The 22,210-nt window shown below is 51.2% G+C and overlaps 3 protein-coding genes and 1 non-coding gene across 6 annotated transcripts; 1 reads left to right on the top strand and 3 right to left on the bottom strand.

Moving 5' to 3' along the window:
- Positions 1-1,249: 1,249 nt before the first annotated feature.
- LOC103188217 (IL2 inducible T cell kinase) lies at positions 1,250-9,478 on the bottom strand. 2 transcript variants are annotated; one of them, XM_007908120.2, is made up of 17 exons: positions 9,400-9,478; positions 8,410-8,514; positions 7,469-7,550; positions 7,114-7,242; positions 6,792-6,832; positions 6,397-6,602; positions 5,961-6,026; positions 5,678-5,732; positions 5,233-5,312; positions 3,526-3,659; positions 3,173-3,247; positions 2,753-2,924; positions 2,337-2,553; positions 2,152-2,216; positions 1,890-2,008; positions 1,574-1,731; positions 1,250-1,334 (listed from the first exon to the last, which is right to left on the bottom strand). In XM_007908120.2, the coding sequence occupies exons 1-17, from the start codon at positions 9,451-9,453 to the stop codon at positions 1,263-1,265; spliced, it is 1,830 nt and encodes a 609-aa protein (XP_007906311.2). In that variant the 5' UTR covers positions 9,454-9,478; the 3' UTR covers positions 1,250-1,262. The 2 variants fall into 2 exon arrangements, with proteins under 2 accessions (XP_007906311.2, XP_007906310.2); XM_007908119.2 differs by lacking the exon at positions 9,400-9,478 and adding an exon at positions 9,115-9,359.
- Positions 9,479-11,024: 1,546 nt separating this feature from the next.
- On the bottom strand, positions 11,025-12,964 carry med7 (mediator complex subunit 7). Its single transcript, XM_042339958.1, is given in 3 exon segments — positions 11,025-11,969; positions 11,972-12,489; positions 12,911-12,964. Coding segments are annotated over 2 exon segments (687 nt in total). The 5' UTR covers positions 12,474-12,489; positions 12,911-12,964; the 3' UTR covers positions 11,025-11,784.
- Positions 12,965-13,384: 420 nt separating this feature from the next.
- On the bottom strand, positions 13,385-13,466 carry trnas-uga. Its single transcript has one exon. It is a non-coding gene; the product is annotated as a tRNA-Ser (tRNA).
- Positions 13,467-14,856: 1,390 nt separating this feature from the next.
- hdac3 (histone deacetylase 3) lies at positions 14,857-21,718 on the top strand. Of its 2 annotated transcripts, none has more exons than XM_042339957.1 (15): positions 14,857-14,942; positions 15,731-15,813; positions 16,094-16,236; positions 16,456-16,537; positions 17,011-17,067; positions 17,150-17,205; positions 17,488-17,621; positions 17,749-17,829; positions 17,928-18,001; positions 18,218-18,282; positions 18,566-18,655; positions 18,764-18,822; positions 19,046-19,125; positions 19,519-19,676; positions 20,672-21,718. In XM_042339957.1, exons 1-15 carry the CDS (start codon positions 14,888-14,890, stop codon positions 20,739-20,741), a joined length of 1,287 nt encoding a protein of 428 aa, XP_042195891.1. In that variant the 5' UTR covers positions 14,857-14,887; the 3' UTR covers positions 20,742-21,718. The 2 variants fall into 2 exon arrangements, with proteins under 2 accessions (XP_042195891.1, XP_042195890.1); XM_042339956.1 differs by having other exon boundaries at positions 14,857-14,954.
- The last annotated feature ends 492 nt before the right edge of the window (positions 21,719-22,210 follow it).

Below are 22,210 nucleotides of genomic sequence, written 5' to 3'. Positions count from 1 at the left end.
TTTCCATAATTGCTAATGTTGACAGGCTAAGGCTGGTTGGAATTTCAGGGCTTCGTTGAGTACGCTGGGAAGTGGGATGCTCTCTCTGTAAGAGACAGTTTTGTTTCCCTCTGAGGCTCCAGTGAAGCCAATAGGTTAGTGTGCGCGTCCACCACATCTGCTCTGACAGTCTGTCACAGTCCTCAGGGTCAGGAAGGGATCAGACACTGACCGTGGGTACTGTAATCCGTGTGTATCGCTACCCCCTCCTCACTCTCTGTGCCGCCCCCACCTCACTCTCTGTGCCGTCCCCACCTCACTCTCTGCCTTTTCTGTTGGCCTCAGATGGGCATCAGTGAGTGACGTTAGTTTTGCTCCTGAGGGACACTGTCAGGTTGGAGCATCGCCACCGCACGTACAGACACAGAAAGTAACTGTAAACAGCACACACAGTTACAGCACAGCACATGACACTGTGTGTGGGGCTGAGCTCAGGTTGGCACCAGGTGGGTATTGAAAGCTGTTCCCAGCTCTACACCCAGTGTCGGCAAGTCCACATGTGGCACTGGTGCAGAGTGTAGTCGGAACCCTTGATATGGTTCCAGGTCCGGCCTCACTGTCCTGAGCAACATTCATCTTAGTAACAGCCATCACTGCAACACTAACCTGACCCAACTAACCTAACACTAATCCTAACCCGACCCACTAAATAAATACAAACACAATGTTAAATAAATATCAGTCACTGTCAATCATTCCCATTGGCAGCATTCCGGCTCACCCATGCAGTCAGCCTTTTGGACAATGGGAAGCTGAAAGTCTGGAGATTGACGACCGATCTCTCCTGAGATTTGTATAAAGTAGGAAGTGGGGATAATGTCAGAGAAACCTGCTCCTGTGGTCTCTGGCACTCACAGGGTTAAGCCAATCCTCAGAACAATGGTTGGAGCAGAGGAGACAATTGTGTGTAACGGGGGTGGGGGGCACAGAGTAAAATACCCCCCCCATCCCCGCTTCTCTCTCATCCTCCATCAATTCAGTTATCCAATCCCAATTGCTGAGATCAGCAGCATCCCCTCTGTGCTCGCCTCCCTGGGGAAGGTGACTGTTTGTTCCCGGCTGGACTCTGTGCGTGTTTGTGTGATTTGGTCAACACAGCCGAGGACCAATGTGACCAAATTCCTCGTCAATAAATAACCCCCGACTTCTGTCCAAAAATACTCAGAGCAGCTGCGCGGCTATGGGCAGTGCCTGGCATTGCTGGTGCCCGGCATTCCCGGAACTCACTCTCCGCACTCTGACAGCTCACACAGTTCATCCTGAAGCTGGAAAAACGATGGCCGATCTTCTGGTTTCTGGAGAAAACATGAAGTGAAATAATTATTTTTGTTATTTTCCACATGGACCGCGGGAAAGTACACAACACTGAACCAGGAGTAGCTGTACAGATCTGCTGCCCCCACCCCAGCCCCTCTTGCTCTGTGTGTGTGTGTGTGACCCCCCTCCCCACCAATCAGACTTGAGACTCAGTGCCAAGGGGGAGGTGATGGCGGAGACGGGAGACAGTCAGGGAGAGACTAAGTGCAGCTCTGACCTCACACCAGCATTGCACCATCATGTTGTACAGGGAGTCGAGGGCAAGTCTGGGTTTGAGCAGCCGTAACCCAGCGGCGATTTCAGTGACAACCTCCGAGTTCAGCCGGTTCTCATACGGCATCTTCCCCTCCGAGAAAATCTCCCACATCAGCACCCCTGGGGAGTAACATCAGACAGCACTGGGGTCAACAGGGACTGAGCCCCCTACCAGCACCCAACCGCCGCCCCACCTGGACCACTAGACCCTCCCCCCACACATTCCTCCCAGCCAGCAGCGCCCCACCCCCCCCCCCCCCCCCCCGCCCTCTCCTTACCAAATGACCAGACGTCCGACTTGCTGCTGAACTTAAAGTAACGGAAAACCTCCGGTGCCGACCAGCGCACAGGGAACTTGGTGCCAGAGGAGCTGGTGTACTGGTCATCCAGCACAAACCTGGGCACAGAGATAACACAGTCACACAGACAGTCACACAGTTACACAGACTGCCACACAGTCACACAGACTGCCACACAGACAATCACAGCTTTCCTCATTCACATTATCACAAAAATAACAGGTCTGAGGTCAGTCGTTACCTGGTCATTCCAAAATCAGAGACTTTCACCACCAGCGACTCTCCAACTAAACAATTCCTTGCGGCCTGCAGGGAAACCACATCCACATGTTACAGTGCTAACCACAGAGACAGTGAGAACCAGAGAGACACAGAGATACACAGCGCCAGCCCAGCCCACACCGGTAGCCAGGGGAAGCAGGTTACCAGGTCGCGGTGTAGGAACTGGTTCCTCTCGAGGTATTCCATGCCCTGGCAGGTGTCCTGGCACATGCCCAGCAGGGAGCCCGTGTTGAAGGTGCCGCGGTTCTGCCCCAGGTACTCGGACAGGCTGCCATGCTCCAGGTGCTCAAACACCAGGCAGATGGGGCTGGTCTGTGTACACACACCAAACAGCTGGACCAGTTTGGGGTGAGACAGCTTCCTGCACAACAAACAAGCAGCAGGTCACACAAGCTTGTTTCAATCATCATCAACAACAAATGACATTTACACAGAGCCCTTCACGTCAGGAGGACGCCCCAAGGCGCTGGACAGTCAGGGATTTGGAGCCGAGCTGGAGGTTGGGATCAGGAGGGGGTGGAGGACAGGGACTACCCGTTTGCTGTAACCCAGTGACTCACATCATAACCTGAGCTTCCTCTATGAAGTCCTCCTCGGACATGGCTCCCTCACGGATCGTCTTGATGGCCACACAGCACTGGTTCTGCCAGTAGCCGAGCTGCACCACACCAAACTGCCCGCTGCCCAGCTCCTCCAGGAACGTCAGGTCTGTGGGCGCAATCTCCCATTTCCCTATGGCACAGAGCAACACATCACAGCAGCCCAACCACCTACCCCCTCTCCCCACACAACACCCCAGCCAGCTATCTCCTCTCCCCACACAACTCCCCATCCAACCACCCCCTCTCACTGCTGGAGTTCTCTACTCATCATTAAGTGACTCTTTCGCTCTATCAGTACTGTATCCTACACTGTAGGAGTACTCTGTTACCCATTTTGACTGACTGTAGGAGTACTCTGCTCCACATTGCATGCTGTACCGTAGCTGAAGCCGGCTGTTGAAGGGACCATCTGTCTCCAGGAGGACACAGGGTATCGCAGGCGTGTGACCAGACCTGGGAACAAAACAGGTCAAAACAAAGAATCCTGAGAAGTGAAGTTTTAATAAAGACAATGGATTTTCAGAACAGAAGTTCTCACAGCCCAACTCCTCTCACAGTGAAGAAATCCCTTCAAACTCTACAGGTTATCATCTGACATCCTGACACTGGGGACACCCATTCCGAACTGATAGGGAAACAGATTTCCCCCATTCACTTTGTCATTCCCTAAGAACACCAGAACACACTGTTGTCCCCCCCCCCCCCCCACCACCACCCCCCACAGCCCCTACCTGCGGCATTGTGCTGATGATAGTGGATGAGTTCTGGGATGGAATCAAAGACGTGTTTCTCTGCCAGGTAATAGCGCTTGTGGCCCTCCAGCACCTCTTTGATGTGGTAATGTTTCACTCCGGGACACGATTCGCTGCGGGATACAGGTAATCAGTGTGTGTTTGTCTGAGCAATGCTGTCCAGCACCTTGGGACGTCCTCCCGACGTGAAAGGCGCTCTATAAATGAAATCTTGTTGTTGTTGTTGCTGTCTGCCCCCTGCCCCGATTGTACCCAGACCCCAGCCTGGGACCCCCACACACCCCAGCCCTCTCCCCACTCCTGACGTCTCCGAGCGGCAGAGCCGATGGCCGTGTGCTGCCGCTTAGAGTGAGACCAACACTCCAGGTAACACACACACACACACACACACACACAGGAGGTTCCCACCCGAGGCAGTAAATTCACATTATCATTAATAATAATAATTCTTGTATATGATACAGCACCTTATCACGTGATTGAAACGTCTCAAAGCGTTTCACAGAATGCACTGTAAAGCGGATCGACTGTTTTCATAGATTCATAATTGCTTGATGTTTTGAGACACAGCTATTATTGTATGAAAGCCCGGACTACAAGACGTTAAAGAACTGCGGTTAATTTAGAATATTGGAACAAAGTGTGTGATGGAAACTGACGCAGGATGCAGTGTGGAGGTTTACACTGCTCTAGGCCTGAGTGTGAAACACCGGGTGACAACTCTAATAACTGTTCACACCTCGAACTCGAGCTGGTTTACAGAGGATGTGGGCTCCACTTGGTTTCTGCTGCACACTTCCTGTGCACGGCTGTCCTGCACTCCCAGTAACGGAGGACCCTCCAGCCCAGTCACACTCACTGACACGCTTAGTGTGAATTCTCCCAATTAATCCCACTGTCACATTGCAGATTCACAGTCTGCAGACATCCTCCCAATATGAAAGGCGCTAAATGAAGCACACACAAACACAGTCAGTCTCACACACACACACACAGTCAGTCTCACACACACACACACACAGTCAGTCTCACACACACACACACAGTCAGTCTCACACACACACACAGTCAGTCTCACACACACACACACAGTCAGTCTCACACACACACACACAGTCAGTCTCACACACACACACACAGTCAGTCTCTCACACACACACACACAGTCAGTCTCACACACACACACACAGTCAGTCTCACACACAAACACAGTCAGTCTCACACACACACACACAGTCAGTCTCACACACACACACACAGTCAGTCTCACACACACACACACACAGTCAGTCTCACACACACACACACAGTCTCACACACACACACACAGTCAGTCTCACACACACACACAGTCACTCTCTCACACACACACACAGTCAGTCTCACACACACACACACAGTCAGTCTCACACACACACACACAGTCAGTCTCACACACACACAGTCTCACACACACAGTCTCAGACACACACACACACAGTCTCAGACACACACAGTCAGTCTCACACACACACACACACAGTCAGTCTCACACACACACACACAGTCAGTCTCACACACAAACACAGTCAATCTCACACACAAACACACACACACAGTCAGCCAGTCACGCAGGGGGGGAAACGACAGCGTTCCCGATGGCTGTGTCTCTCTCCGGGATGGGACGTGCAGTTCCTTGGCCATTACCTGGTAGCTTTGGTGTAGACAGACACCGTGTACATGCCGGCTTGCCTTGAGTCTCTCACCATGAAGGCTCCTTCCTTACCCTGGGACACAACACATTCATATATGTAACAGCAACTTAAACACCACAGTCACAGCTCTGTATCATCAACTCGCTGCTCACTGCTCCTTTCCTTGTCTTCCTCCCAAGCTCCAAATCACCCATCACACACACCCTTCTTCCCTGTATTGGCACCACATTGCAATCGGTGCTCTCCCCACCACCCCATCCCCTCATCAACCTCATTCTACCAAACACCTCGAGAGAGTATCTCGAATCCACAGCCTTTCATTCCCAGCTGAGTGTCACTATCTCTGAGCTCATCTCTCATCTGCCATTGCCCATGTGAGGGGCTGTATAGCTGTGTTGGGGGGATTGGGAGGCTGTGCTGGGGATTACATTACTCACCTCCTCTTGGAGCAGCTGCTCTGCTTTGCTCCTGATGATGTTCTTGTTGTACCACCTGAAAGGGAATACAGGAGGTTACTGTGATGATGAGCCCATCCTGCGGGGAGACAGGTACCACCAGAGGCGCGCTCTCTCCCTCTCTTTCTCTCTGTCCCAGAGTGTGTGTCTCTCTCTCAATCCCAGAGTGCCCCCCCCCCTTCTCTCTCTCTATCCCGGAGGGTCGCACTCTCTCTATCAGAGTATTGCACTCGAGTTGGGAGTCTCGGTGTAAATGCTGACTTACTCAAACTGCTGTAGATTGTCCGGCTTCTTCTCCACCACATAGCTGGTGGGAATAAAACCCACACATCTGTCTCCAAAACAAAAAGGCAAACATGGTGATTGTTTTGCTTCAGAAACCCTGTTTCTCTTACACATATAGGGCGCAGGTCGGGGTTGTGAGAGTTAAGCGTGAACCTTATTGCAGAAAGGATCTCAGAGCCAGGGGATGGGTACTCACACAGAGGACACCAGGGAGCGGACACGGCGCTTTAGTTATGAGCCAATTCTCAAATAATTAGCGCGTTTACATCGGGACACAAGGAGGCTCGCGAGGAATCTGTTTAAGCTCTTCAAATTCTGAAAGCTTTTGAGGATAAACATGAGCGGTCACTGTCGCTGGTCAGTGCGGCAGAATTGGCAGAGAGTGTGCGGAGAGCAGTCACCAGACAGCAACCCACCCGAGTCTGTCACGCACTTGCCACCAGTTCACATCCGTCTTCTCAACGATGACATACTCCTCATCCTTCTCCAGCGACAGTGTCTGTGGGTCTTGGCCGTGAAAGTCATACAGCGCTATGACCAGCGCCTCTCCCTCGGGCTCTGGCTCCCTCTCGCTCTCCCTCCCGCTCCCAACCTCCTCTGGCTCCGGCGGCAAAGGCTTACGCTGAGACACACAGAGCGAAATACAGTCACAAAATACAGTCATAAAACACAGTCATAAAGCAACCGCCACACGCAGACAGGAAGACACACTGCACCGTATGATGGAAAGTGAAGTGGGAACGTGCGGACACGGAGTCGCGAGAAGACATGTGGACACAGAATTATGCGTGAATGTGTGGACAGCAGTTACCTTGTTGGGTTCGGGGGTGGGGGGGAGAGGCTTTTTCGTTGCTGGAAGAGAGAAAAAACATTTTAAGATAAAGAATGACTAAGAGCGAGAGATGTAAACCAGATTTCCTGATCCATATCTTTATATGGAGCATCGGCACATCCTCCTGATGTGAAAGGCCCTGAATAAAAGTGACTGTGTCTTGTGTTTGTGTAGCTGCGGTCGCGCTCTCAGAGCATGTCTCCAGGGCAGGCAGAGAGCCTCGGGGTAGGTGGTATGACGGATGTGACTGGGTTGTAGGTTAGTGCGCTCTGTAGCCACAGCTCGCGGCTGCGTTACTCACAGTCCCGGTTTGGGTCGTACAGCAGACAGCCCGCCGCCAGCTTGTCCAGCTGGGAGCAGCACCGCCAACGACCCTCAGTCCAGAAGTTCGGGTGGAACTTGGGGATCAGAGTGTTGTTGTTCTTAGTTTCTGAAAAACAAAATCAGTGATAATAAATCTAATAGCACAAGAGCGACTGCGAGGATTAGATCAGATCAACGAGAGAAGCGGTGAGGAGTTGATAATTATCCAGTGCCTGAGGGCGCGGCCCCTCCCTCCCTCAGTGTCCCCCTCCCACCACCTGTGCTCCCCCCACCCCAGTGCCCGCTCATCCCACCCCTTGTCAGTGTGTGTAACTGTCCTACTGGGTTCCTACCTTCCTTCAGTGCGCACACCCAGCGAAGCCGGCTGTCCTTATTGGGCGCAAAAACGTACAGAATATAATTGTCGTGGACGACCTGTGAGAAAAAAACATCAGTTATTTTTATTCTAAATATAATCCGTTTCCGCCCAAAGGAGTAGAAATTAGTTCCCAATCCTTACTTAATTTCACTTTGCGCACTAAATGCTCAATCTCTCAATGGTAACCACATCTGTCACCCATCTATAATAACTGTTAAATCAAGGCTCGCTCAATTGGCTGCCTACATCTCTACAAACACACTCACAAAACTACCCCAAGTCCCCATGAAAGATGCTCAGAAGCGTTACCACGGAAACCTGGAGTGGGAAAAACCAAGCCCATTGCCCAAAGACGCAGATCGCGTCCTGTCCTCTCTTTGACCGAGCCTTCAGCTCCCCTCTCGACTCTCTTCCCCCTCCTCGCTCCCTCCCTTCCCTCCCCTCACCCTGACCATTCCCCCCCTCCTCGCTCCCTCCTTCCCTCCCCTCACCCTGACCATTCCCCCCCCTCCTCGCTCCCTGCCTTCCCTCCCCTCACCCTGACCATTCCCCCCTCTTTGCTCCCTCCCTTCCCTCCCCTCACCCTGACCATTTCCCCCAGCTCGGGTCATGACCCAACTGTGCAGCGCCTTGGGACGTCCTCCTGACGTGAAAGGCGCTTTATAAATGGAAACTTGTTGTTGTTGTTGTTGTTCAACAAACACGCTCAACACAACCAAGTCAATACAAAGGATAATTAGGAGTGAACACAGAGCTTGTTATCATCCTCTCCGTCTCCAGCTTCAAAACTTGCATGAAGACCTATCTCATTGACCTCTTTTTGCTCCCAACTTTTATTATTTTCTGCTGCTCCTATTTGCTTCTCTTGTCCTTATTTGAAGCCACAGAGTGGAAACGCTAAGACCAGGAACTTACCTGGAACGGGTACTTGTAGCTGCAGGGAATGCTGATATCACTGATTACAATCTCCACACACTTGATCTTGGCCAGGTCGATCGACCCCTTCACGATTGACTTCTTCTACGGGCACAACATTGAGATCTGTGACCAGCGAGACCAGGTAACAAACAAGCCATCGGCCAACAGCATCTTTCTGACTACCACTGAATCAACATCCCAGCGCTGGAAACTGATCGTGTCACTCAGGTGGAAACGTGGGACTGGCAAAGGCTCCAGTAATTCTCAAACTAGATTCTACTTCACAAATGCACTGTACCTCTCTCCCTCCAGCCCATTCAACCTAAACCCTGGGTAAATACATGCAGTTGTGGAGACATCAGTTACACACAGATGTAAAAGCAGTAACGATTTTAGAACATGATTAAAGGTAGCTGGAACCCTCTGGTTACCTGGCCTGTACTCAGTAACCCTCTGGTTGACTAGGTTACACTCAGTGTAGTCTACGCAGGTGAGCATCCCCAACCCTGAGTAACGTTTTAAACATCAGGTTCACATTAATTCAGCTACCAAGCCGACTTACTGAAAATCGAAACAAACACACCTGTTGTTGACAATAAATGGTTGGGTTCGCCAGAGGGATTGATGCTGGACAAGCCACCATGTAGCAGGGACCCTCATCCCTAAACTGGCTCTGTTCATAACTAGGAATAGAGATCTTACCCCCTGTCGGAATTCAAAATATGTCAGCCTTGATTTGGTCAGAACAAAGTGGCGCTCTTTGTAGTTTGCTGGAGATGTCCTTCGTTTCTGCTGAGAGCGTTTGATGAGAAATTCTTCGAGGATCGTGCTGGGGTTCATCCTCCCATTGATCGCTGCCGGAGGCCGCCTGGCTTTCACACAGAGCGCAAAACCTGCCACTCAGTGCGAGTGCACATGGGGCAGAGCTGCGGAGGTGCATGTTGAACTTTATCTTAAAGAATCAAGAAAAGGTTCATGTATTCTTACTCTCGAATGATGGTAGAGTGCTAAACCACTTCCTCTCGCCGGGCCTGTCTTCATGTCGTTGTAGATCTGAGCAGAGAAACTCAGCTTCACAGCAGTGTCTGTACCAACAACGCCCACGCACTTCAATAATATAATGCTTTCATTTTATGTAGTCGTCGAGACGTCTCAAAAGTGTTTCACTGTACCGTGACTGTGATTATTGGGCAGGCATCGGGCAGACAGGAACCTGCAGATCCAAAGACCACCTGACCCATCGCAGAGCAAAAATAATCTTACAATGCGCTCTCACACCCCTTAACCAAAGATTTCACCCCAAAGCAATTAAATTGCTCTTCAATTGCTTACGTAATCTGTCACCACTCTTCCCTGGAACGTCCATCCCAGTCACTATTCCGTGTAATTTTACAATTATAGCGCTTGGAGGGTGTCCCAACTCTTGCTCCCAAAGTATGACTACTTTATTTAGATGGACTATAGATACAGTTCCTTTAACTCGATCCTTGTTCTCCAGTTTCCTGCTGCTCCACCAGCACATCACCAACTCCGCCGAGCGAGAGGGAAGCGGGGACGATGGTCTGGATCAACTACTTACCAACTAAACTCTCCTCGAGTCAGAGTGACACTCTTTACTGAAGGACATGAGCAGATGCCATATATCAAGGGATTATAAATTTGGAGAAGCTGTAGCTGGACATATTAGTCGTGATTAGAATGTGTGTGGGTCAGCATTAAAGCTTTTGGCCATTTTATAGGTTATAATTCTCATTGATTTGGTGCTGAAATCAATACCTGTGGCCTGGGTAAGCTGTGTGACAGAACAATGTAAAAAAAAAGTCCCACGGAAATGCAGTTGGGGAGGGAAAGTGTGCACACAGACATGTGTGAACACTGCACAGACACACCACACTGTGCGACAAAGTGTACCTCGTACACTTCACAATTCGGGGTTGCACAATATTCCTTACATTTGATTCAGCACCTTTCACATATGGAGGTGTCAAAGAGCTTCCCAGGATTTACTGTAAAGTGTGGTAACTGTGTGTTTTGTCCAAGAATGCTGCTTAATATTAACTCTAGATTTGTGCAGTGTACAATGGCAAATTGCCCTCAGAAACGTGGCGGTTGCCTCATGTGGTTTATCCTCTGTTGCACGGAGCGTTGTGTTTGAAAATGTGGGGTACTGGAAGGCTTGAAACAATTGCAATCTCATATACCACACAGTATGAATAAAATACAGATGATGAGCCAAGTAAGCTGAATCTTAACACATCATCCATTCATCCCGTGAGCCATCTATTCCGAAAGATCCAGATCTACCTTTGTCCCACTGATATTTTGGCTTCTGGTTTAAACTTTGCTCAACTCCACCCACCCCTGCAGTAATAAGTGTTTAACGAGGCTACATTCTGTGCAAGGCTGAGGAAGTGGGTTTGAGGCACAGTAAGTGGTCTCCACAGGGAGCTGCCACCAAACACCAACTGTGGAGCAGCAAATTGAGGTGCGATCTGGCAACTGAGTGTTAGGATTCAGATGTAAACATGGAGCAGGTTTGCAAAGAAAATGTGCAGCAATGTGGGCTTTATTTTGGAGAAAGAGAGAACGTCCTCAGAATAAACAAGACAGTGTTACAATAATGCTGTTTATTTCCTACTACGTAACTCTGACTCTTCCCCTGGCCCCTCACACAACCCAAACCAGGATACCGTCAGAGGAAGAGTCAGAAGACACTGACAAACAGTAGCTGCAGATGCAATGAGGCAAAGATGTACAAAATGTATGAGGGATGGAGGGAAAGGGAGGGGGTATTTGTGCCCCAAGGCTGCACTGTTAGCCTGATTATACTGCGAGGTAGCTTCCCGCGTGGCCACCAAGAATATCATCCCTCAAAGAGAGGTTGTGACCTCACCTCCACCTCTAAAGTGAGTGTAAGGGCCAAGGACAGAGTATTGATGGCTTCAGCTCAGTGATTTTGGTGCTGCCTGTGGTGCAGGCGGAATGCAGTGCAGGCCAGGAGCCATCACAGCACCAGCAGCTGCAGAGGGATCAGCCACGCACTCACCTCCCTGGGTATAACCCCCCACCCTCCTGCTGTGACATTCCACCTGAAAGAGAAGAAAACTATAAACTGACAGTGTTGTCAAAGACAGCTTTAGTTCCGGATAGTGAGAAAGTTCTGCATCCTGCCAATGCACATTTTTTTTGCTGAGGAACAAACAGGCTGTGAGTGGCTGCCCCGAGGTATAGGATACAGATCAGTCACCCTTGGCTCCTGGGGGACTGTGTCAGGAATACCACTGCCCTAAAGTGCTTCACATACAGAGTCTGTTCAGTACACATCTGTGTTGAGATCGAGGATCAACATGCCATTGAAGCTCCACTGCCTTCCTACGTCATGTCATCAATAATAGCGCACATGGCGGCATCCTTATCATTAACTTGCTCCTTCTTGCCGAGCGAGGCTTCTTTCTCCCTCTCGGCCTGTCCACAGTTGCCCTCCTCCACCTCCATGGGCTCGGCTTTGACCCTGACCGGAGCGTCGCCAGTGGAAGCCAGATCATCGGGCAATGAGACAGACTGGTCTGAATCATCTCTACGACCCTGTCCAGGTGCTTCTGGAAGCGTTCGGCCGTCTCCAGGCACTGGCGTTTCTGCACCTCCATCATGACCCGCAGTGTCTCTCTGGCCTGGTGGGGCCGGTACTCGTTGATGAGATGGTGCATGTGAACAAACAGCAGTTTGAGATCCTCCAGCTTCTCCTCCCGCTTGATGCTGCCGGGACTTTTGATCAGAATATCCAGGAGATCCAGGAAATTGACCAGAATGGACATGTTCAGCTTCTTTAGCTCCTTCTTGTGGTCAAACTGCATTGGGTGTAGCCGCTCGATCCCCTGGCCCTCCAAGGGCCGAATGATCAGCTCATCACACTGAAACTGGTTGCCAAACATCATGTAGCTGTCTCTGATGGGGGGAGGGGGCTTGGGGGCCAGGCACTTGCGGACATTCTCGTCTGTGTACTCCTTGCAGTACTGGGTTGGAGGCAAGGGCAGCGCGCTGACCTGCTGCGGCTCGCTCATGGTGAAGGGAATTATGCTGGAAGATAAAGCAGTGAGTTTCTCTGTCGGAACGGTCAGTCAATGCAACTCCACAGGCAACTTGTCAGCGACCAGGAGTGGGGGGGGGGGGGGGAGACCCTGCGTGGCCCTCACCCTCTCCCCGTGCGCCCAACAGCTTCCACTGCCACTCAGCCAGAGCGCCCCTTAGCGGCCGGAGGCGGGCACTGCACCTGCTGCTCTCAACGCGAGCAGCAAACCCGGGAACGGCAGTGCTTTCCCAACTCCCGGCCCCGCCCCCCCCCCGCGCCCCCCCCGCCCGGTACCGCTCTCCCAGCCGCCCCCCTCCCTTCCCCCCTGCAGTCCCCTCCCCCCTCCCGGCCCCGCATCTCTCCGGGAAGCGCTAACCGTACAATAATATTAACGATGTAATAATAATAATAATCCTCCCGCGCACACACCTTCCTCACCCGCTCACCGACAACTTCCGCCGGACGTGCCGCCTCCGCCCCCGGCGATTGGTCGCCCGGCGCTGGGCAGTCCCCGCCCACACGGTGTTTGGATTGGTCACTGTCCGCTTGATTGACTTGCAGACCTGGCGCATGCGCAGCTGGGCCTTAAAGGGACGGGAGGGCGATTACACCGTAATAAACAGCAATAACAGCAGCAATAATAATTAATACATGTGTCACCCGCACAGTCCTGGTTTGAGTGTTAGTTCTCGAAACGGAAATTTAAAATAAATTTTAAATAAAACAGGAGAATCCCCGAACAATGGCTGTGAATTCAATAATTAACATAAAACGGGTGCGATAACTAATGTGGTCACTTTGCTGTTGGGGGGAGTGGGTGGGTGGGGGGGGAGAACGTGTAAAATTTCTGGGTTAATCTTTGGGAGTGAAAAATAAAAGTGTCCCGCGAGTGGAAAAGCCTATCGCTGCGAGCAGGGTTCGAACCTGCGCGGGGAGACCCCATTGGATTTCAAGTCCAACGCCTTAACCACTCGGCCATCACAGCACACGGGCTGCCGCGCGGCATCGCGCTTAAAGCCCTGAGTGGGCGCTGTGGAGCCGCTGCTCTCCCAGTCACTAGGCCTCAGGCCTCCCTGTCCGGTTACCCTCCACTTGGCTTTGTTTTGACTGTAGTTTTGACGGTGTTTCTGCAGAGAAAAATGCATTGAAAAGCTCTTCCCGGCGCCGTCTTTACAAATACATTCCTTCACCCACAAAACACACAAGTCAATTCACTTTTGAGACGTCGCGACAGACGTCATGAGGAGCTGAAGGCAAAGTGAGGATTGTTGTGATAATAATAATAATCACTGCATTTGATATAGCGCTTTCCACGTCTTCTCGACGTCTCAAAGCGCTTCACAGAATATATTGTAAAGTGAATTGACTGTATATTTGTGGGCGAACGCAGCGGCCAATTGTGCACAGCAATGTCCCCACAAACAGTCGTGGGTTTAAAATGACCAATTTATTACTGTTTTGGAGGGATCATTATTAGTCGTGTGTAATCACTGTGGGTCAGCAGCAGCAACTCGGACCCTGAACTCCAGCCGGGGTCAGACAGCAGGTGTGGAGGGAGTGGGAGGCGGCAGCGAACAGGACAACAAGAAAATTGCAAATGTAAAGGACTTTCACGTTGGGAGGACGTCCCAAGGCGCTGGACAGACAGAGTTACGGGCCCGAGCGGGGGGTCGGGGGGGTCGGGGGGGAAGCAGGGGATCGAAAGCGTGGAGGGAGGAGTCGGGGAGGCCGACAAGCAGTGAGTTCGCATAGTCGAGCCTCGATGCAATGAATGCGTGTAATGAGGGGTTCGGGGGTCTGTAACGAAGGACAATCAGTGTTAACTGAAGCAAACCCCTCGTGCAGATAGGTGTCGGGGATGTTTTTGATGGGAGTGAACGTGACTAAAACAGTACACGTTGCTCCCATCCCTGGCCGTCTCTCTCTGTCTCCCGGGTCTGTGGCGATGGGGAGTGAGAGGGCATTTGCAGAGGTGAAGTGCAGGTTCAGTGGTGCGGAGTTCAGTCTCACAGACTGCGCTGCGCTGTGCGCTGGAGCTCGGCTCTGGGTCAGGGCTGTGGCTAAAAGCTGTGACATAGGTCACTCGTGCTGAAGGCAGACTGTACGGCTGCATCACTCCGAGTACATGTACAGGGTGGCCAGCGGGAGGCTGAAGGAGGACAGTGAGAGCAGTGCTGACCACACACACACACACACACAGTGAGAGCAGTGCTGACCCCCCACACACACACACACACAGTGAGAGCAGTGCTGACCCCCCACACACACACACACAATGAGAGCAGTGCTGACCACACACACACACAGTGAGAGTCCTGACCCACCCACACACACACACAGCAGTGACGTCACCACTCCGCCCGCCCCCCACGTGATGACGTAGGCCGCGGACGTGCGGCCACAGACATGGCGCGGAAAGTCTCTTACTTTTATGATCCGGATGTTGGCAATTTCCACTATGGTGGGTCTGGGGGTGAGTCTGTGGGGCAGCGTGTGCGGGGGGTGAGGGAGGGAGTGGGGGGGGAGGGAGGGAGGGAGTGGGGGGGGGAGGGAGGGAGTGAGTGGCGGGGGGGGGGAGGGAGGGGGGGGGGGGAGGGAGGGAGTGGGGGGGGGGAGGGAGTGGGGGGGGGAGGGAGGGAGTGGGGGGGGCACAGACAGAGTGGGGGGGTGAGGGAGGGAATGGGGGGGAGGGGAGTGTATGGGGTGTGTGGTGGAGGGGGCGAGAGAGTGCCAATGCAAACACAATATATATTGTGTCGTTTATTATAATGGGGGGGGGCTGAGTGTGGGGGGGGTGGGGTGAGTGTGTAGATGGATAGGGGGTGGTGTTGGGTTGGCAGTGGGGGGTGGGGGTGAGGGGGCTGAGTGTGGGGGGGGTGGGGTGAGTGTGTAGATGGATAGGGGGTGGTGTTGGGTTGGCAGTGGGGGGTGGGGGTGAGGGGGCTGAGTGTGGGGGGGGGGTGGGGTGAGTGTGTAGATGGATAGGGGGTGGTGTTGGGTTGGCAGTGGGGGGTGGGGGTGAGGGGGTTGAGGGTGGGGGGCTGAGTGTGGGGGGGGGTGGGGTGAGTGTGCAGATGGATAGGGGGTGGTGTTGGGTTGGCAGTGGGGGTGGGGTGAGGGGGCTGAGTGTGGGGTGGGGTGAGTGTGCAGATGGATAGGGGGTGGTGTTGGGGCGGCAGTGTGTTTGGGGGATATGTATAAATGTGCTCACTCTGGCGCCTCTCTCTCTCTCTCTCTCTCTGTGCTCAGGTGCTGGACACCCAATGAAGCCACACCGCCTGTCTCTCACACACAGTCTGGTTCTGCACTATGGGCTGTACAAGAAGATGATGGTAGGTTGGCCATCACAGCTATAGCTGTATTTAAGAGGAAGGTGGAGGTGAGGGGAGAGGGGATTAGCAGCGTGTGGGGGGGTATAAATGCTCACATTCAATTTCGTTGTCTGGGGTGATTTGCAGCAATAAGATTTGCAAGAGGGGGCTGGGGAGAGGAGCGGAGCCTGTGAGAGGGGTGGGGCACAGACACGGTGGGAAGGGTGGGACTGGGGATGGGTGGGGGCTGACAAGAGGGGGCAGGGCCAGGGTGAGCGAGTGACGCTTCTCTTTGCCGCAGGTGTTTAAGCCGTACCAAGCCTCACAGCACGACATGTGCCGGTTCCATTCGGAGGATTACATCGACTTCCTGCAGAGGGTTAGCCCCAACAACATGCAGGGCTTCACCAAGAGTTTAAACGCCTTCAACGTGGGAGACGACTGGTAAGAGCACGAAAGCCACACAATCCCAGACAGTACGCGGCTGCTCGGCCAACAGTTGACACCAGCTTTTCACTAGACTTACTGCCCAAATTCCCGTTCCCTGCTCTCTCTCTGTCCCATGGCAGTTGGTGGCAGTGGGCGTTGTGATTATGTGGGAGCACAGATTGACGGTGACGGATGTTACGTTGGTAGAACCTGATTCATTTTTGCTTCTTGCAGCCCTGTTTTCCCAGGACTGTTTGAGTTTTGTTCACGTTATACCGGAGCCTCGCTTCAGGGAGCAACACAATTAAACAACAAGGTGAGAGCCCAGAACTTCCAGGCCCACAGTGATTTCATGGCTGTATTTTCAGCCACCAAATACCCAGTCATTACACTTTAAAGTAAATTCTGTAATCTAGTATATAGAAGCGCTTTGAGTCTCAATGATATGATAAGGCGCTATATCAAATTCAAGGATTATTATTATTACGTGTGCCATCGCTACCCACTCTTATCTTACCCTGAAGCTCTCACTCTACAAGAATTAAATCCTGGGAAGTGGGACATGTGCAGAACATGTGGTAAAGACACTCCCAGCATCTTGGAACGTCCTCCCGACGTGAAAAGCACTCTATAAATGTAATTTTGTTGTTGTTGTGGGTGGCAGGTAGCTGAATCAATACAATACAAAATTACATTTGTATAGTGCCTTTCATGCCGTGAGGACGTCCCAAGGCACTGAATGTCGTCACATTGACTGCACAATCTGTACTAAACCTTCTTTCGCTTCAGGTGTGCGACATCGCCATTAACTGGGCTGGCGGGCTTCACCACGCCAAGAAGTTTGAAGTAAGAGAGCGCAAACCATTTTGTCAGCGTTTAATACCTTCCATGCGAGCGACTCCCTGACCCTGTCCTCTCTCATCCTCAGGCCTCGGGATTCTGTTATGTGAATGACATTGTGATTGGAATCCTGGAGTTGCTGAAGTGAGTGCCTAAAGCCCTACTGAAGATACAGTAGTAATTATTGTGGTGACTTGGCTCTGGGAACCTTAACGTTAGAGTTTTAAACCAGTCAGAAGTGAGATCAGAAAACATATTTTCTCACACAGGAATTAGACAAGGTGGAATTCTCTGCCTCAGAAGCTGTGTGTGTGGAATCGTAATAGATTGTTCTGTTTATCTGTGTTTGCGGGGAGAGGAGTGTGTGTGGTGTGTGTGTTTGTGTGCGTTGCTGGGAGCTGATTGTAACCTGCTGTTTGTGCTCAGGTACCACCCGCGGGTGCTGTACATCGATATTGACATTCATCACGGTGACGGGGTGCAGGAGGCCTTTTACCTCACCGACCGCGTCATGACTGTGTCCTTCCACAAATACGGGAACTACTTTTTCCCGGGAACAGGTGAGAGCTTTTGGGAGTTTAGGGAGAGAGGTGAAAGGTTCCTATTGTTTAATTGCCGGGGAGCAGCAGTCAGTGCGTGTGCGTGTGAAGCTCTATCACTGAGATGGATTGTTTATCTCTGTTACAGGTGACATGTATGAGGTGGGTGCCGAGAGTGGCCGTTATTACTGCCTGAACGTGCCGCTCCGCGATGGAATTGACGACCAAAGTAAGCGGGGAATAATTGGGGATAATTGGGGTCAACGTGTGAAAACTGCCAGAATGGGGGTGACAGCAGAGGGTAGCCTGACGCTGACTGTGTTGCAGGTTACAGGCTCCTGTTCCAGCCCGTCATCAAGCAGGTGGTGGATTACTACCAACCCACATGTATGGTGTTGCAGGTAACTCTTTCACATTTTATTGTCCTCGCTCACTCAGTCATACCTGATACGAGTCTCCATCCTGTTCTGATAGAGTTCTGTCTCCTGCCTTCTTTATTTAGTTATTTGTGCGTATTTATTTAGTTATTTGTGTCTCTGTCTCTTTCACTCTCTCTCTGTCTCTCTGTCTGTCTAACATTTCTCTGAACCTACGTCCAAACCTCATCTGTTTTACAGTGTGGAGCAGATTCCCTCGGCTGTGATCGCCTGGGGTGCTTCAACCTCAGCATCAAAGGACACGGGTAAGTGGGGGAGGAGAAGAGGAGGAGAGGTGATGTGGGGAGGGTGTGTGGGGGAGGAGGGATGGGAGGGGTAACGTAGGAAGAAGTGGGGGGGTGAGGGGGTAATGTGGGGAGGGGTTGTGGAGGTGGATTAATGTGGGTGGGGTAATATGGGGAGGGCTGTGGGGGCGGGGAGGTGCGATTGACTAAATTTGTTGCTCTTCGCAGTTTTTTTCTCTACTAAAACATGGTGGGGCAGCAGGTGTTGTCGCTATCTGCAGTGAATCGATCTGTTCTTTTTCAGGGACTGTGTGGAGTTTGTGAAGAGCTTTAACATCCCGCTGCTGGTGATGGGTGGTGGGGGTTACACAGTCCGCAATGTGGCTAGGTGCTGGTGAGTGCTCCCCCCACATCCCCTCAGCACTGTCTGTCGGTCTCTCCTGTCCTGTCCCCAGAGCAGCGATCAGTAACGCTGCCTCTTCTTGTTCCCGATCTCTCACAGGACCTTTGAGACCTCGCTACTTGTGGAAGAGGAGATAAGTGATGAATTGCCTTATAACGGTGAGCTCCCCGTCACACCGCTCGCTCTTGCTCTCCTTTCCCAACGCGTCAAGGGGAAACACACAAACAACTTATATTTTCATAGCTTCTCGGCCCCTCAGAACAGCTCAATGCTTTACAAGAAATCAGTGTTGACTGCATTTGTAAACAAACATGGGGCTGATTTACACACAGCAATGTATCCTGTAAGCTGCCCTGAAGTCACCTCTCCTCCTCCCTCCAGAATACTTTGAGTACTTTGCTCCAGACTTCACGCTGCATCCGGACGTCAGCACGAGGATTGAGAACCAGAACTCCAGGCAGGTCAGTGAGTCCCAGCTTCAAATTCCAAAGGAACCTGGGACTGTGGCAGCTCGGAGTAACCCAACCCCACACTGCTCTCTTCCTCACTCGCCGCTCTAATTCCCTCTTGAGTCTGCTTTCTGTCACAGCCTGGCTCCCCCACTCTCCCCTCCTATCCACTCACTGTGTCTCTGGTCTAGTTTGTGGCCACTGGTACACTGTGTTCCCCAAATAAAGTAACCGCTATCTTTCTGACATGTCCTGTGTCACTCGTCTGTTTGAGTGACTCTTGTTCTCAGAAGCAATTCCAAGACCAGACCATGTAACTGGTTCCATCCTAGTCAAACCTCCGCCTTCCCCCCAGTATTGTGTTATTGGCAGCCATTAACCCCCTGTTTGCTGGCCTTTGTTCAGTACCTGGACCAAATCCGCCAAACAATCTTCGAGAACCTGAAGATGCTGAACCACGCCCCAAGCGTCCAGATACACGACGTCCCGTCCGATCTGCTGAGCTACGAGAGAACAGACGAGCCCGACCCTGATGAGCGAAACTCAGAAGACGCTTACAGTCGGTAATAATAGTAATCCTTTACATAGTAACGGCCGTGGGTTATACAGTATAATATAATCCTTTACATAGTAAAGGTCATGGGTTATGCAGTATATAATATAATAATCCTTTACATAGTAAATGCCATGCTGCTAGGTTATACAGAATGTAGTGATATAGTACACAACACAGTCATTCAGCCCAACCAGCCTGTCTGGGGTTTATATCCACACCTGCCCCATTCCCTCCTTTAACCCTCTTTTTCCTGCTTCCTCATGTATTCTCTGAAACACATTGATGAGGTTCTGTCACATCTATTGCACTTGTTGAAAACTGTCAGGAGAGAAAGATGGAAAGTGGGTTAAACAAAACATGGCAATTTAAAAAAAACGCTACAGACACAGTGAACCAGAGAGTCATAGCTCAGTGGAAGGCCATTGGGCCTAGGGTATCTGCCGCTTTGTGAAAGAATAATCCAATAATCCATTCAGTCCCATTTATCTGCATCTTTCCCCCCACCCCACCGGCCCCTGAGGTTACTGATTGCTGTTCAGTTATCAGTAACTGCAATTCCCAGTCAGTGTGGAAGAGAGACACTGATGACATCTAATGCTGTTTGGCTGGCAGTGAAGCGGGAAGGGAAACCTGCGAGAGAACAGACCCAGCCAGATTAGGAACAAGTGTAGAGAAAGTGAGACGAGGCATGAGTCATTCCACCGAGAAAGGGAAGTGGCAGTGAATGTCAGACAGTAACTATTTGGGAGCCACAAGGGAGTTGGGGAGAGAAAGCTGGAAGGCTGGCACACTAACCAGTGTGAAGGGCTCTGTATAAATGCGTAAACGCAAGTTGTTGCAAATAAATGATCTATAGGGTGACCAAAAATCCGTAATACCATTATAATGTCTACTAAGTCTTCAAGAAATTATTTTTTTTAGATAATAAGTTAGCAGAAAAATAAGACTTTTTGGTGACCCTGTATTTTGCCCCTTTCCCCTTCTCTCCCTGTCCTTTCCCAGACCCGAGGCTGCGAACGAGTTCTATGACGGTGAGCACGACAATGACAAAGAGAGCGACGTGGAGATATGAGGATTGCATTGTCTGCCGCAAACCAGCACCGACACTCGGCAACTACAGCACATGGGCGTGTGTGTGTGCCGGTGTCGGCCTTGTCACTTCAAAACCAGGAACTTGCCGGGTCCCTCCCGGCAGCTGAGTGTGATTGTCATCAGGACAAGCCGGTCCACAGCGTCAAACAACGCGTGTTACAAACAAGTGTTTGTCTGTAAACACCAGGTTTCTCTGTAAGGGTTTGTTGATTTTATTTGATCTTTTGTTGGGAAGAGAACAAAATGGAATATCTGGGCATCATTCAATAACCCAGCTCCTTGGTGCCAGTGGAGATATCCGCAAACTGACTTACACCCTGCAGCATTGGGACTGATTCCTCGTATTGCACTGAATGTGACTCTTCAGAAGAGTGTTTGAGTTTGAATTGTCTGCTCTTTGATACCCACCAGTGCACAGTTCTCTCTTCACTCTCCTCTGTATGTACCAGTGTCAGCCTGTTATGCCCTTTGTTTTAGATTACAATATATAATGATTTTCCTTGGGGCGAACAACTCGCCCTCAGTATAATTCCATTTTAAAGTCTGTTGAGAATGAGCAGTTGGCGTTCTCTGGGCCTGTGGGCTGTGCCATGATTTACCCATTGTGCTGCCCACTATCTGGGGCTGAGGGGGTGAGACGGCGTGGAGGTCAGCCCCCAACATGAGCAGGAAGAGAAACTTGGTTATAAATGCTGTCTTACTCAAGAGATAGATCTGTGGATTGTACAATGTGGTGAGCTGTGATTCCTGCCCTAGAACGTGCACATCACACAGTTCCCACGCCCGAGTGCCTGTGAAGGCTTTATTCTTCACTTGATGCTGACGTCCTCCTTGGTCTGAACCCCAGTGACTCTCTTCCCCTTTCTCTCACACACATGTACACACAAGGTTGCTTTTTATGTAAACAATGTAGATTTTCACGCTAAACATTTTGTATAAAATACAATTGAAGACAAAGCTGTTTTGCCAGTGTTTGTTTTAGAAAACACTTGATGCCTTTTATTCTTCCTGAGAGTGGGAATGTTGGCGTTTAAACAATGGGTTACAGTAATGTCAAATGCCTTTCATAGGATTTGGCCGATCAGCCAATGAAGGTGAATATCAAAGATCCCTAAACACTCGGCGGTGTTCCTACATTATGGTCACTATCAAATACAAAACCAAATTATATTCACACAGAGCCTTCCATGTTGGGAGGATGTCCCAGGGCGCTGGGTAGCCATGGAAACAGGAGGAGGCCATTCAGCCCCTGGAGCCTGTTCTGCCGTGTTATAGGATCATTGGCTGATGTGCAGGTTGCCCACCTTTGCCCTGATCCCCTGACCTGACACAGCAATGACTGCCCCCCTCCCCCTCCCCCTCCCCCAGGCTGGACCTGAGGCTGTGACTGCGGGTCACCTGGGGCCACATTGCTTTACGGCCCTAACGGCTTACGGCAAAGTGTCGCGA

Source organism: Callorhinchus milii, unplaced genomic scaffold (genome assembly GCF_018977255.1).
Source record: "Callorhinchus milii isolate IMCB2004 unplaced genomic scaffold, IMCB_Cmil_1.0 Scaffold13, whole genome shotgun sequence".
NCBI classification, from domain to species: domain Eukaryota; kingdom Metazoa; phylum Chordata; class Chondrichthyes; order Chimaeriformes; family Callorhinchidae; genus Callorhinchus; species Callorhinchus milii.
Note: the sequence above shows the minus strand (reverse complement) of the source record. Positions and strands in the feature narration are given on the sequence as shown.